Source organism: Apteryx rowi, unplaced genomic scaffold, assembly GCF_003343035.1.
Source record: "Apteryx rowi isolate R43461 unplaced genomic scaffold, aptRow1 scaffold_481, whole genome shotgun sequence".
Classification (NCBI taxonomy): Eukaryota; Metazoa; Chordata; class Aves; order Apterygiformes; family Apterygidae; genus Apteryx; species Apteryx rowi.
The window spans coordinates 133,569-148,186 of record NW_020450740.1 but is presented as its reverse complement, the minus strand read 5'-3'; the positions used below and the strand labels follow the sequence as shown (position 1 = coordinate 148,186).

The following is a 14,618-nucleotide window of genomic DNA, read 5'->3' as shown; positions in this document are numbered from 1 at the left end:
TGCTGTGCATTGCGCTCACCACAACTTTATGCCTAGGTCACAGACATACAATGCTTTTTAGCAGGTGATGCTCTACAAATGCCAAATTCAACCTACATCTGCAATGTAAAAGTACACAGAGACTTTGAATAGCATATGAAGAATCTCTTTTAATAGCTCTTGTAAAACTGGTTTTGCTACCTTTATTACCGCAAGTTAATATATAGCTAGCAGATTCTATACTACTGTGCAATAGGAGGTAGGTTTACGTGTGCAAAGCACCCTGCTCATGCTTGTTGGGGAGCGAGCACACATGCACCCTTGGAACACGCTGGTCTAACGCGCTGAGCAAATAACGGGTGCTACTGGTCCCTCAGCTTCTGAGTAAAATCTTATTAACACATATACACAGATACGTTTAACAGCTGATATTAAATGCCTGACTGGAAATAAATTAAAATGCACTATAACATGCTTCACAGTCATGGAAATCAGTGCTTAATCAGCAGCAAGAAAGGCCTAGCAGGACAAAGGTCAGGTCTGTTAAGCGTATTTACTTATTAGAAGAGCTGCACCCGTAAATAAAGATCAACAACTACACCTCAGTCCTCATGGTTCCTGTGGGCTTAGCTCAGATGCCAACCATATTCAAAAAGGCAAAATTGAAGCACCTGTACAGGTGAACAATGAATGCCACCCTGGCCCATGTCACTGGCAGAGGGGCATGTGTGGGCATACCGGGGTCTGTTGGCTGCTATTATTATTATTTTTTTAAACCTTTGTATGTTTGCATGAGACAGTCATAAGGCTGCATGAGCCCTCAGCACTTGTGAAAATCCAGCTGATGTTCAAACATCAGAAAACAGACTTGCAGCAAGGCAGCATCAGGGCTGGGGAAAGAAGCCAGAATTCCCTGTTTCTGTGCACAAGCCACTTTGGATGCATCTCTTTTCTATCAAAAGCTAAATCACTGAAAAACTGGTGTTTATTTTCAGATGGCAAAATGATTTGTGTCCTCAAAAGCATTCCGGACAAATAATGCAGATCTGCGTAGTACAGACCTGCGTGTACAAGTTTGGTGACTGGTGTCCACTTGTTTTTCAGACCAACATTTTTTTTCCCTCTCTAAACAATTACCTTTCACAATGGAGAAATACCCGCAGATTTACCTTCATATATGACAAGCATACGCATCAGACAGTCTCACTTCCACGAAGCCTCCTAATCTAGCTGTAAACCTCTGCTCCTCTTTAAAAACTGCAAGGAGGGATTCTGCTCTGGGAAGCCTGGAAACCACTCTGCTAAAGAGGGTTTCCAAATACACTTGTCAGTTTTGTTTTGCTGAAATTTAAACAGTAACCAAATGCTAGCCATGAGTGTGTAACTCCAGAAATACCTGCAGGTCACAACTGTGGTAAGTAAGGAGGTTTATGTTTTGAATGAGTACTCTTGGGGAAGAAATCACCTTTATAGAGCACGGCTGTTTTAGGCTCGGCTAGGAAGGCAGATAAAGGAAGATGGTAAAAAAAAGTATCAATGGAAACTTATAACCTAGGTACTTCCTTCCAAATTCCCTACAGATTATTTAACCTATCCAAGTCTCCTTGACCTACCTACACTTAATCAGCACAGCTACATAATGAATTTAATTGCCCATTTGCCCTGAGGTACTGCAGTAACGAATAGCTGCCAAGATTGTTTTGTATCAGCGTTTAAAAGCCACAATTTGGTTAGCAATGTATTGCCCCTGAGGTTTTCTTTGCTCTAGTTCTTAACCATTCCCCCTGCCTTCCATAACGCTTCAAATAAATAACTTTAAATAGTATCCTTCATATCGCTACCTGGAAAACCTGAACGTTCACTGAAATACTTTCCACTGACAATGGGCATTAAAAAGAGGTCACTAATACATTGGCTTTGGTGTTTCTAACCTCTTATTTTTGTCCCTCAACATCCACGTCTTCCACCTGCTAGTTTAACCATCAGTATTAACTGTTCCTTGGTGAGGCTTTCCACAGAGCACCTGGGTAAAAGTACCACATCCTGGCAAATCCGGGTAGCCCTCTACGAGAACCCCAAACCTCTCAATCTCCCCATACTCTTCCCCCCAATTCCATTACAGACTCTTTAGCTAAATGTGAAGCTACAGTAGTTCCCCACTTGGCTTTTTCAGGGGAGTAGAACATTTTTCTTTCCAATCACAAGAACTATTAAAAGAAGGTCATGACCAGGTCAGATAACCTTGCAGTTCACATGTATCAGCCAGACAGTCATCTTCATCTAGAATGACAAACATGTGTATATAGGACCAGCTACTAAAACCAAGATTATTCACTTTTGATCCATCAGATAGCATTTAAATGCTTACCAGAAACATGACTTTTATTGTTTTTCCTCCCTCTTAAAAAAAAAAATTTAGTACTCAATCCATGAATACTTTATTACAAGATAAATATTAGTGTAATTTCATTAAAAAGTTAAAATTACCCCAAATTAGTAAATATAAAGGTTTTCAAAAATAACATCTCTTATGGCAAATGTTACTGTATACAAAAACAAACAAACAAACAAAACCCCCAATATTTTATTGCTTAACATTATGCACATCATGAAAATAAGCTTCAACTTTGGTTTTCTGACACTCACAAGAAAATAACATTACTTTCCTTGTAGATATTAAGTTATTTTATATAAAAGTAGCTATGCAGGTCCAGTAGGAAATACAAAATTCTTGGTTGGTATAAGTTAACTGATTGTCAGGAGTACATATGGAAAAAGCCCATGTCCCTATCAAAAAAGCAGTACCACATACCTATAAAAAAGCCAACGCATATCCACACAAGAATTGGACTGGTTCCTCTTTCATACCAATAACCCATTCAGTCACACAATACTGACAACTACATAAGCAAATAGAGGGGCCACCAGCTATGAAAAATGATTTCCCTTTTTCTTTTTAGGGTCAATCAATATTGTCTTCTTCAGTTACTCTATAAATTATATGAGTAATTCACACTGCAAAAGCAATGCAAGTTTTGTAAACTATAGAGTTACTCTAAAGTAAACTCCATTTTTAGTCATTTTACTATCAGCCTTTAATTCTAGAGTGTTTGTATTTTGGATTTGACCAATAAAACTGAAGTAATTTTTTATATTACCTATGAAGTTATGACACCATAATTTATATTTTTGCTTGTCCTCCAGTTTCTGGAAAGTTTTTAGCACTTGCATTTCATAGCAAAGAATTGCCATCTATCTCACCACTTGGAAAGCTGAAAAAGATTCTACAGCTGAATACATTACACTGTCATCATGTTTACAAGGCAAGCACATTTTTTGTGAAAATGTCTGCTTTTGTTGTGATAACATTGCTGCCGCTTGCTGCACTGTCAAATGTGCTTCTCAAATTCAGTAATCACAGGTGATACCCTGAACACCTATAGCCTCATGAGATCTTGGCTTCTCTTTATGTTGGCAAGATTACCTGTGTATCTTGTATAACGGGCAAGAGCCGCACACACTCTTCTCTGTCACATTTTTCAGATACCCTTCTCCTAGGAAAATAAGAGTTTGTGTGTTTGTGCATGGGTAAACACGTCCTTGTAATTTAGAAGTGATTTCAAGTTAGTATCCTGAGTGTTACTGTCTAGTTTTCAGTAGCTTCTAAAACATCATTAAAATAGGGGAAATATAAGTAACAAGAGAAAGGTTTCATGGACATCTTTCAAAAATTAAATACATGACATTAGCATCAATATTAGACTTTGCACAACATGAACATGAAATAACCATAGCAATCATTTTGTTCTTGCAAGGTAATTATGAGCTTTCATTTAGTAGAACAATTCTGCATCCACCTAAAGCGCCCACTTTTACTACCCTCTTTGCAAGTTAGGGAATGTACAGCCTTTGTTATAAGGAGGTTTCATTTTGCATATATACCTCAGCTGATCAAAGTTCATTTTTGATCAATCCAGCCTTCTTGCTTACATGCTGGAATCCTCTGACAAAGCTTCTGAACTCGCATTTAAAAACCCAAGATGTGGAAATACTACTTTTCTGATGAGCTATTTGTGACCCATGCATCTGACTGCCGAAGCAACCTTCTTGCTCATAAAGTGGAAATAAAGGGGATGGTGATGAGCAAAACACAGATGGTGCAAGGTTTTATGAGATAAAGATCAGTGACCACAACTGAGGAATAAACAGTTGTATAAATCTTCAAGGAATATAGTAGATTAAGAGATAAAATGCCTAATAGAGGCAAATACTCATTTTCAGAAAAGAAGGAAAGGCCAAAGAAAAACACGTATTGTAATGTTTTGAAGTTTCTCAAACATTGTTTACAGCCCTTCCTTTACCTAGTATTTTTAGAAATAGAGTACTGTTTGGAAGTGAATTCTGCCTTCATAACAAAATATAAAGTAACAGGACTGTTTTGCTATCAAGAAACACTGGTCCCCTCCTGGAAGAACAGAAAAATTTTAAAGCTTAACTGGGTTCTGATGTATAGATGGCAATATTAGGAGGAAGTACTGAAATAAATGAATTCCCTTCTTTTGCCTCAGAGTAATATAAAGTGAAGAGAGTGGAAATTATTAATTGCAAATATTGGTTCACTGACTTTGAATAAATTATTCTTTCATCTTAAGGTTTTTGTTTGTTTGTTTTTTGAAGTGAACAGCAACTGTTTTCAGGCCTATAAACAGCTGTGGTTTTTTTTTTTCTTTTTTTAATTAATTGTAATTTGGCCATGGTTTTGAAGTAAAAGGGTACAGGTGCATTCAGAGATTTGAAGACTGAAGGATTCCTAAGGTAAAAAAAGCTAGAACTTTGCTATTGAAAAAAAGGTTTGAAGGAGACCAGTTACTGAGAACCACATTTCATAACTTTTTTGTGCAACACCCATGCAGGGTTCGTTGGCACTCAAAAATAAAAAGCAAACAAACAAACAAACAACTTACATAACACTTGATCTAAAAGGATTAGACAGAATCTTCTTCATATTATATCTCCAGTGAATACCCTTCAGGTAGAATATCTACAAGTTTGTTTGGCAATCAATTATAAATATGTAAAGAAACCTGAAATATCAAGGCCATTACTAAGATAATAGCAGACTGCTTGTTACTTTAGCAAGGACATTATCTTTCATCATGATGGAAAAATTGCACTTTGTAAATATAGCTTAGAGAGCTTTTAAATTTTTTTAAAATAAAATCCTCCAACAGATGATGTTACATATAGAATTTGGACAAACCTATTTATTGGCTGATGTATAATCCCCATCATGTTTCTGTCTCTCATGTTAATCATTGAACCTTTCCATTCATTCCTACCAACAGCTGGCTACTTTTCCAAGCACAGAGAGGAGTATCCCACACTTAACTCACTTCATAGGTGGTCTTCTAGAGGACTGCGGAAAGGAAAAGTGTTCTGATAGACACAGGTGGGCTGAGTCTGCAATTCCTGGTACTTCACTGAAGAACAGCTGCTTGAGAGCTTCCTTGACTGAATAAAATGTTGTCCTCCTCCTGTGCCAAAGCTGGGCTTTCCATGTTCTCCAGCAAGGTATGACAGGAGTCGCATTCATGACATGGCAATGAAGATTCTTTTACAGCTGTGGATATCAACTGATTCCAGGTGATATTAGCATTTTTGAAAGCGTGCAAGAGAAAAATGCCTATGATGATAGTGCAGAACCCACTCAGGGTGCCAATGATGTCCCCCAGGTCCATGCTGTTCCACTCCTTGAACAGGATGATGGAGCACGTTACCACTGTAGTGGTGAAGCACACGTAATAAATAGGTGTCACTAGAGACGTATTAAACACGTCCAGTGCTTTGTTGAGATAGTTGATCTGAGTGCTGACTGAGAGCACTAAGATTCCCACCAAAACATAAACCAATGGATGTCGATAAACTGGCTTCCCCTCCAGCATTTGTTTAATGGCAATGCCCAGGCCTTTGACAGATGAGACAGAGAAGGCACCAATGAATGAACAAATTAAAATGTAGATCAATATATTTGTCTGACCTCTCCTTGGAGCCACAATAAAAATCAGCATGAGGGCAACGGCTGTTATGACAACAGCAAATGCGACAAACACTGTGTGAAAGAGGAAAAGGAAGAAAAGAAGAGTAATAAACATGAGATAATATCAAACTATGTTCAAGTATAGGATAAAAATTACTCTATTTCTCTAACACTTCCCTATGAGCTGTAGCACAAGTTCATTGCAACTCTACCCATTTAACACTTTCAGTGAAATTAATCCAAAATATATTTTGTATTTAGAATGTTTATGACAACTATACTTTTTTTGGACTATTAGTACTGATTCACCAGAAAAATAATAAGAGAAAATATTTTGAGAGACTGATGAAGTGACAATGGTCTCTTCAATCTCCAGAGAGAAGTTGTTTCTTTTCTTTAAAGAGTGGCTCTCTTCTGCTTGAAAGAGGAAGTACAGAGCCTTTGAGAGAAGCATGTGAACACACACCGTAACAATACATAAAAAAAATTATACAGCTATGGACTCAACAACCAAAAGGTTCCAAGAGATTAGCCTAGCTGAAAGAAGATCCTCATTTTTGTCCTAAGCTGCACTTCTCCATGTGAAATTCCTCCCTTTCTCAAATATGCTTTTGTTTTTGATACRTACCCTATGACTCTCAACCCGGAGAGATTTGTTTGATTTAATATGAACACCCACTTGCTCAGAACAAGGCTGTAAGCAGAACTCGGAGCTAGACAGCAATTCAAATGGAGTAAGTTAAGGAATGGCTAAAGGTGAAGGTAACCGAAAGCTGTTATCTGTTTAAAGAGGAGATAACTTGGGTTATGAAGCTTTTCATCCCCTCACAGGGTTGAAAGGGCAGGAAGAAGTAGTACATCCTCTCTTAGCCAAATAACCTGCAAGAAGCCATATAAGAGGTACTGCTCTTAAGTCTGCATCCTTGGGAAACATGTTAAAGTATGCGTGGGGAAGTTCTGTTTTCATATTGATTTTAGGGGATTGTGGGCTCTTGGCAGAATCAGCCCAAGAAAGCTCTGCAGCTGGGACCTTCCTGTTTGGGATCCTGCTAAGCTCTCAGAGCTGTTCCTGAGGGACCCAGATGTTCTGAGCTGGAACTTCTATAGTGTTTATGCTTTTATTAGCCAGTATTTGCAGGCATAAACTGCAAGCTCAAAGTCTGTGAAAATAGTTAACTAATTTCCAGCCTCCCCACACATCATAAGTAAGTTATTATTACAGGTGGAGAAGGAAATCTGAAGTAATTCACTCTCTGATTGAAGTCAGAAGTACAAAAGATTACTGTACTTCCTACTTCCAGTTCCTATCCTTACATATCTAGCATATGCAGGCCCCTGCTCTTCTCCATTCTGATCCTTGGTTGTCACAAATGCTAGGCATATGACAAAGCACATGGCAAAAAAAAAAAAAGAAAAAAAAAAAAAAGCTTGTCTAGATGCATTCAGGGATGAACCTTCCCTCAAAGGTCCATATACTATGCACAAACATAATATTCTAGGGTAACGTTTATTTTATACTAAATATCTAGTTAAGTGTATTTTGAATATCTAGATAAAACTTTGCAAGAGATTGCTGGTAGATGTACATGTGTTATGTGGCATGCTAATCTTTAAATTATATTACACAATATCCAGCAGGTTGCATGCCATGCATTGGAAAATATCAGACTGTAACTATAAGTATATATATATTAAAGTTTCATTCCTGTATTTGCCGATATTTGTTACAGAAGAAACAGGTTACTTTCAGTGCAGTTCTTCAAGGATCGGCAACAAACACTGAGATCACATTATGACATCGTGTTTTGTTGGGCCATTGTAAATATTAACTATGTGATCTATCCAGGGCCCTGTAAAAGCACGGGTTACAAACAACTTAACAAATAAAGGCATCTCTAATTCTGCAAATTCCAAAAACATTTGTACATTGAAGGAGATGGACTTTGGCAGTTTCTACAGTCACAATCATGCAACCTACAACAAAGTAAGGATCAGCCATCACTCGTACCGTGAGGTGCCCCACACCAGTTCTGCCCAGTCCCTGCCTTCACACGCAGGCTTGCTGCCTTCCCTGGCAAAGCAACTTATAAGAACTTTTAGACACCACATTCCAGTTTCCTTCACCTAACAACACTGGCCATCTGCCGTAACTCTTGCTAATGCAGTATTACCGGTAAGTGCAGAGAATGAAGATAGACATATACATAACACACACATATTAAAAAACAAAAAACCAAATACACATAAAATCAGGTTCCTATTTGTTTAGAGATTCTTAATACCTATACATAAAAGTCTGCTTGCATTCATATCCAGAACATGAATATAGTAAACAAGGCAGTAACAGAAATACTAAGCTCCATTTCTTATCAGAAGAAACCTTAATTTAGTGGCAATCACATAAAATTCAGTCCAATTCACTCACTCATCAACAGATGCAGTGAAGTAAGAACACACAGAAGTCTGTCACATAGCATTTTGCATGAAATATTGCAGGTTAAATCTACAGACCTGGATCTTGCAGCTTTATTTCCATCTCATCTAATGAGGTGACCTCCTCCTCCTCGGGGGCATGAATAACCATGACTGTAGACCCCAGAATGCTCAGCACACAGCCCAGCTTTCCGTGAATATTCAGCTTCTCATTTAAAAAGTAAGAGGACAATATAGCACTGTTGGGCAAAATACAAATAGAAGGTTCAGCTCCACCAGCAGCATGAGACGTTCCAAATGTGCCTACATAACATGACAACAATTCAAAACCTCTTTTGAACTTGGATATATGAGAAACCAGCCTGAAATAATCAAACTATTCTACTGTCCTGAACTTTTAAGGAGCTTTGTAAGAAGATCAGCATGGGGTTTTAGCAACCCTAATCCTTCCCCCTCTGGGTGGTAAAGGTTCAGAATTGCTCGAGAAATTTCTCCTTATTGATCGACCCTGGGTAAGAGGTATGCATTACTCACACACCGGTAAGTTGACCACAGGAGCTGCTAATTTTGTTGGAAAATGGCTTAAACCATTTCACTTGGCATTAGAACAAATGCAAGGAAGTTTAGGAAATTGTTCCTTAACCCCTTCCTGGAGTTCTTGCAGCCGGATGGCATTTCTGCCTGACTTGCCAGGACTCCACCTGAAAACACAGTGGAGGCTCTTCTTGCTCTTTGAGGAGCTGGCCCTGGGCTCTCCAGGAGCTTCGAGATGCAGCCCGAGGATAACRTGGCCCAAACAGGGCGGCCTCACGGTGCAGCTTGCTAGCCAGCTGCTGCACAGCTTCAGGCACAGGAACAGCCTAAACTGCAGGTGGAAATTCACAAAAACAAATTCACAAATATTTTTTCAACCCATYGATCAAATTACAGCTCGGTTTTGCAGAATGGCAAAGATCTCACTGATATTAAGTTCTCACGAGTTCTCATTTTCATGAAAATTGGAAGGTTGCTACCCACATCAAAGGGGAGGCAGTTAAAACTCGGCCTGTTTTGAGAAGCAGCAGCCAGTGAGCCAGTTAGCGTGAAGCTACCTACTCACCAATCACAGCACATCTGCAGGTGACCGAGTTACGCTGGTTTTATTTTCAAAAAAATTTGTATTTAATTTTTTTTTTTTTAAACTACAAGCACCCTAAAAAAAAAATTACTGCCTAAGTTAGTATATTACACGAAGCATGGTGTTTAAAACTAAGTCCTTAAAAATAATATCTTTACAATTAAATTACAATAATTCAATGTTGCTAATAATTTATTTTCCAGAAAGTTAGTTGCTAGTGTAATCCAAGTCTTCTCTGCTTCTGTGTCAACATTATTCATGTATTTGCTCAAGTATTTGGAAACTATTTATTTCTTCATACATTGGAGATAATGAGTGTTTGAAGGGTGTTCATATTTCAAAAGAACCACAAATTTTAACTGTGGATATTAAAATGCTAAAATTTTCTTTGCCTTCTTTCCTGAAGGACTTGGAAAAGAAAAAACAAAACCAAAAGGAAATCACAAATGCATATTAAATGTGCCTTAATATGAAGTTACACTCATATAAAAAAAGAAATGTTTTTGAAAATATTTTAATGAGGCTATATATATATTCTTTTAAGTTTTGTTACAACTAAAGAAAGAGATATGACCTTTTAGGAAGCTTCAGTTCTCCACATGCTCTAGAATGGGATCAGTTGCAACCTTCTACCACTATGCAGCAGCAGTGCATCTAGTATATGCTGGTAAGAAATAGCTTATAATAGATGTGGAATGTTGTTGGGAAAGCAGATGTTAGTCTCTGGAACAACACTTTTCATTCCCTCTACCCAGGATATTCAGCAAAGGGATCTTTCCACTAAAGAGCAAAAATCTTTTTTTGTCTGGACTTGCTCTTCATTTTTACTAAAATTCTTTACTTTCAGTCAAAGACATCTTTTTTCCTCAGACAGTGAATGATTCATTTTAAAAAGTTTGCTTCCAATTTGTACTAACCTTATGAGAACACTCAGCGCACCCAAAGGAGTAACTAAGGTTGCAGGCGCAAAGGCATAGGCAGCAAAGTTGGCAGCTTCTCCTAATCCCACTGTAGAAGAAAAAACATTTGGACTGAGGTTGGGTTGAGGGGAGGGAAGGTAAAAGGAATACTATTATAAGTATTTTGTATGATAGATATGACAGCAATAATAAAACAGGTTCAATAGCAAATATAAAACAAATCTTTTTTCTCCACTAAATATGCACACTTTACTTTCAGAAGTATCTGCATTACTCCTTCTGGATATAATAAAACTAAAGACAGAAGAAAGTTAAATACTTTTCCCCTTAGTATTGTATATTACAGTGTAACTACAATGATAATGCCAAGACAATCGGTCATAGAACAACTCTGCAATGGCAACACCTTTGTGGAAGGAATGGCGAGAACGGGAGCAGGACAGGGCTTCAGCTCCGCTGCTTTTGACTGGATATTAAAAAGGTATTAGTCTACAGAGAGCTCTGAAGGACAAACAAAATACTTGAGACATGGGATATCAGAATGGCTTTTGATATAAAGGTAATCACAAAGAAATTCCTTTTAGGTGAGAGGAATGAAAAAATAGGGAATGAATCTATTTAAAACAGTGTTTTAGGTAGCATTTACATATAGCGTGAATGGAAGGAGGTGACTTACTTGACAGTAGTCCAGCCCACCAAAGCCATTCCTTCAAATAAGAATATCCACCCTGTCCTGAAAGGGGAAAATAAAATCTCGTCTTAGAAGAAAAAGATCACTTTATAATAATAAACAATATTACAGCTTCACATTTTCATTAAAATCATATGAAGTATTGAAATAGCATATTACCTGGACGTGACATGAAGAGTATTTTGCTTGGTTTTGACTGATATTTTTATTAACCACCCTACTTGCTTTGTGACTCTACTTATGGAAAATGATATTTGACTAAATACACATGGAGGAAAAGTTCTAAGCAAAAGCGAAATGTCGGTGAAGACTGCTGATGAGGTTAGAAAATACTCTGAAATGCTTTCCAAGGTCAAATCCAATATATTCATATACAGCTGCATTTGGACTCTGCTTATAATTTAAAGAAAAAAAAAATGCCACTTTGCCCATGGATTTTTCTGACACAAAGTGGAAGTAAGTTGTACATTCAGCATCTCTTTTTTTTCCTCCAAATATCCAAATTCTCTGGAACAGTAGATTTTGCAATAAATACAATAACAACAAGGAAAAACTGCTAATGCTATATATTTAAATACCATACAAAAGGAAGTATGAGATTAGTCTAAGGAAATTTTTAAAAACTCTCCACATTTTTCTAGCTGTGCATCTCAGAGTAATAGTTGGACTAACTGTGGAAAAATTTAAAGTATTTTTTGCATAGCTCATTGCACTTTTTAAAGAAAGAACTAGACTAGTTACTGTCTCAAGCCTTTCCATCTCAAATGAAGTGGGTAAAGAAGGGCAGGGGAAAAAAAGAGAAGGGCTTTTCGAAGGATGAGACAAAGGAAGAACTTTATTTGGTATCTAACTACTGTTGGGGAAGAAATACTACCAACCGGCTATATTTAATACCCACTGCTGCCCCCATATCCCTAAGAATTTAGGAAACTCAGTCCTTGTAACCACGTGCAGGAACATAATACTATATTTCTATCTCCTGCTGGAGCGAGCTGGACAACACTGCTTACCCGCTCTGGTGACTCCTTTGGTGGCCAGTCTCAACAGGCCCTTCTTCTTCAGGATGAAGCTGGCACCAATAAAGATACTGGAACCTATTGCCAAAGCCAAGCCGATGTAGAGCCAACATCTGCTGCCAGCAGGTGTGGAAACGCTCTGGCTTGTTTCGTTGAAGGTCTTGTCCACAGAGGCGAGGAGAGAAGAGCGGGTTGCGGACACGTTGATGATCTGGCACCACGCCTGGTAAGAGTCATGGCAAGCAAAGGGGAGCACAGCACCTGGGAGGAGGAAAGGGGAAGGGAAAGGACGGGTCATGCACGAACCAGGTGCAGCTCCAAAGGAGTCCCATCTGAGCGCCGCGTACTCCTTTCCAGAGCACTCCGCCACTTCAGACAGTGCAAATAACCCTAACAGTGCTGACACAAAATCCATGTAACACACACAGTCCTGGTCAGTCCCAGCGTGATCAGCCATCCCTGTAAGACACGGGCGCATACCTTATCTTTTGTACTACATTGGCTCAGTCAAGCCATTAGGGCAATACTGAAGAATGAAAATAATATTTTATTGTTGCAATGTAAAATTCCACCTGAAATCTTAAAAGCTAACCTGAAAGCTCAAAAAGAAAGTGTTCTTCGGTGTTGTGCAAAGACCACATCCCCAAAACACAAACATACACCCATTTGTATACAGAATAAACCTCCTACTACTCCAGGCTTCTGTTTTTACATTTGTAACAGGGATCTGGGAATGACAGAAAAAGAGTAAAAAAAAAAACCTATACAGCTAGCAAACTCTCACTGCATATGGGCACTAATACATTTTATTAAAAAGTTTAGTACCACCATGTAAGACAGATCTTCTTTAACCAGTAGTGAAATTTTCAGGTGGAGGCCTCATTACAACTCACAAGAACTTTCACTTAATGCCAACAACCTGTAAATGGAGGAGGACCCCATTGGCACAGGACCATCCTCCTGGCTATCCCTGCAACGCAGCTGCAGAGCACGGTGATGCTGAGCTAACATGGAAGCTACAGCTTTTCAGTCGACCAAACCTTATCAGCATCAGTACCGTGGCAGCCTGTAGAAAGGACACTATTGCAATTAGCCTGGACATAGTTTTTAAAGGAAGAAGAGGTATTGCATTTCTGAGAACAAAACGCATAGTTATTTTGCGTGGGAAAGAGCAGGGAGAGACAGCAATGCTGCAACAGGGCTTCCAGTAGTTAATGCAGGAAGTTTCATAGTTTCTCAAGCTAGACTGGCAGCACTCAGACAGCACGGATCATGGAATCCATGCTGGAACAGCTTTCTAGAACAGTCTTTTTGGAAAGAAAGGATTTATTGCCAAGATGCATTAAAACATGAAAGAACTGATGCAGAAGTACAAAAGTGCTGTCCCTAGTGATTCATGTAAAGGACTCAATGCAACACAATTTTGTTTTCCATGTTTCCTCTGTAATTAAAATGACACATGAAGGATTCATCCTGCTATGTTGCATCATCTGTAATACGCTGGCTTCTTCCCTCCCCTCCCCTCTGCCCCAACTGAAAAAAAACATTTAGAGACTGGGTAGAAAAGAATGTGCCTCTGAGTCTGTTCATATCCAAGCTATGGAAATATCAATGTTCTATCAGAAGTACTTTACTACACAGTTAACAATAAGCAACCTTGGATTCCCCTAATGCTGTTTAGGAGGAATATTTGAATAYATAGGAAGTACTAAAAATGGTTTGAACTTTGACAGCATATCTTCATTTGCAGCTGCCAAAGCTGATGTTAACACTGGGAGGTGCCATCATTTGCAAATAAAGAACTAAAGAATAGTTACTTTCAGTTGTCCTGTCCACGTATGGTACAACAAAGGTACTACAGTTAGTTATTTTATTTTCCGGTTGTGCAATCACATTTCCTTGTTTGACAAGAGAGTTTCAGTGTAACAGGACTTGTTTTGTATTGCTAAGCCTGACTTTGTAAAAAGGGTTCTACAAGATGGTTCTCTCTACATCTTGCAGCTGAAAATTATAATCTTAAAAGTACTTTACAACTGCATGAAATTACTTTTGCATAGTATGTAGGATAGCATTTTGCCATCTTACCACTTCTAGAAGCTGCAGCTGGATAATGTAAAAATAAAGAGATTTGCATTTATCACTGAAAGTATTTTAAAATCCTGAAGAATTTCCACAATCTTAGAAAAAGAAAGTTTTGCATATACTTAAGTTATTAAAGGCTACTTTGCAAAAGAAAATTAAGGAGAAATCAGTTAAGCATAAAAGTCTCTCTTAGCTAACACACATCAGGGCAAGGCAAAAGAATGGCGACGTTGCCACTGAATGAAATCCCTTCGCTCTTAGTCCTTGATTGTGTATTTGGATACAGAATATAAGGGCAATTCAGCTGCTTCCTCTGTAAAAAAAGATAATGCTGGCTTTTCAG

General features: G+C 38.3%; 1 protein-coding gene across 1 annotated transcript; it reads right to left on the bottom strand.

Annotated features, from left to right (window-relative positions):
• Window positions 1-554: 554 nt before the first annotated feature.
• Window positions 555-12,650, bottom strand: NIPAL1 (NIPA like domain containing 1). Its single transcript, XM_026078636.1, has 5 exons — window positions 12,188-12,650; window positions 11,163-11,219; window positions 10,484-10,574; window positions 8,528-8,688; window positions 555-6,088 (listed from the first exon to the last, which is right to left on the bottom strand). The coding sequence occupies exons 1-5, from the start codon at window positions 12,648-12,650 to the stop codon at window positions 5,457-5,459; spliced, it is 1,404 nt and encodes a 467-aa protein (XP_025934421.1). The 3' UTR covers window positions 555-5,456.
• Window positions 12,651-14,618: the final 1,968 nt, after the last annotated feature.

Bases quoted from the DNA above. Each gene is read 5' to 3' on its own strand.
- NIPAL1 (XM_026078636.1), bottom strand. From the start codon at position 12,650: ATGGCTGATCACGCTGGGACTGACCAGGACTGTGTGTGTTACATGGAT. The intron at 11,220-12,187 runs GTAAGCAGTGTT...TTCCCCTTTCAG, and splicing joins CAAAGGAGTCACCAGAGCGG to GACAGGGTGGATATTCTTAT. The intron at 8,689-10,483 runs GTTAGTACAAAT...TTTGCCCAACAG, and splicing joins GCGCTGAGTGTTCTCATAAG to TGCTATATTGTCCTCTTACT.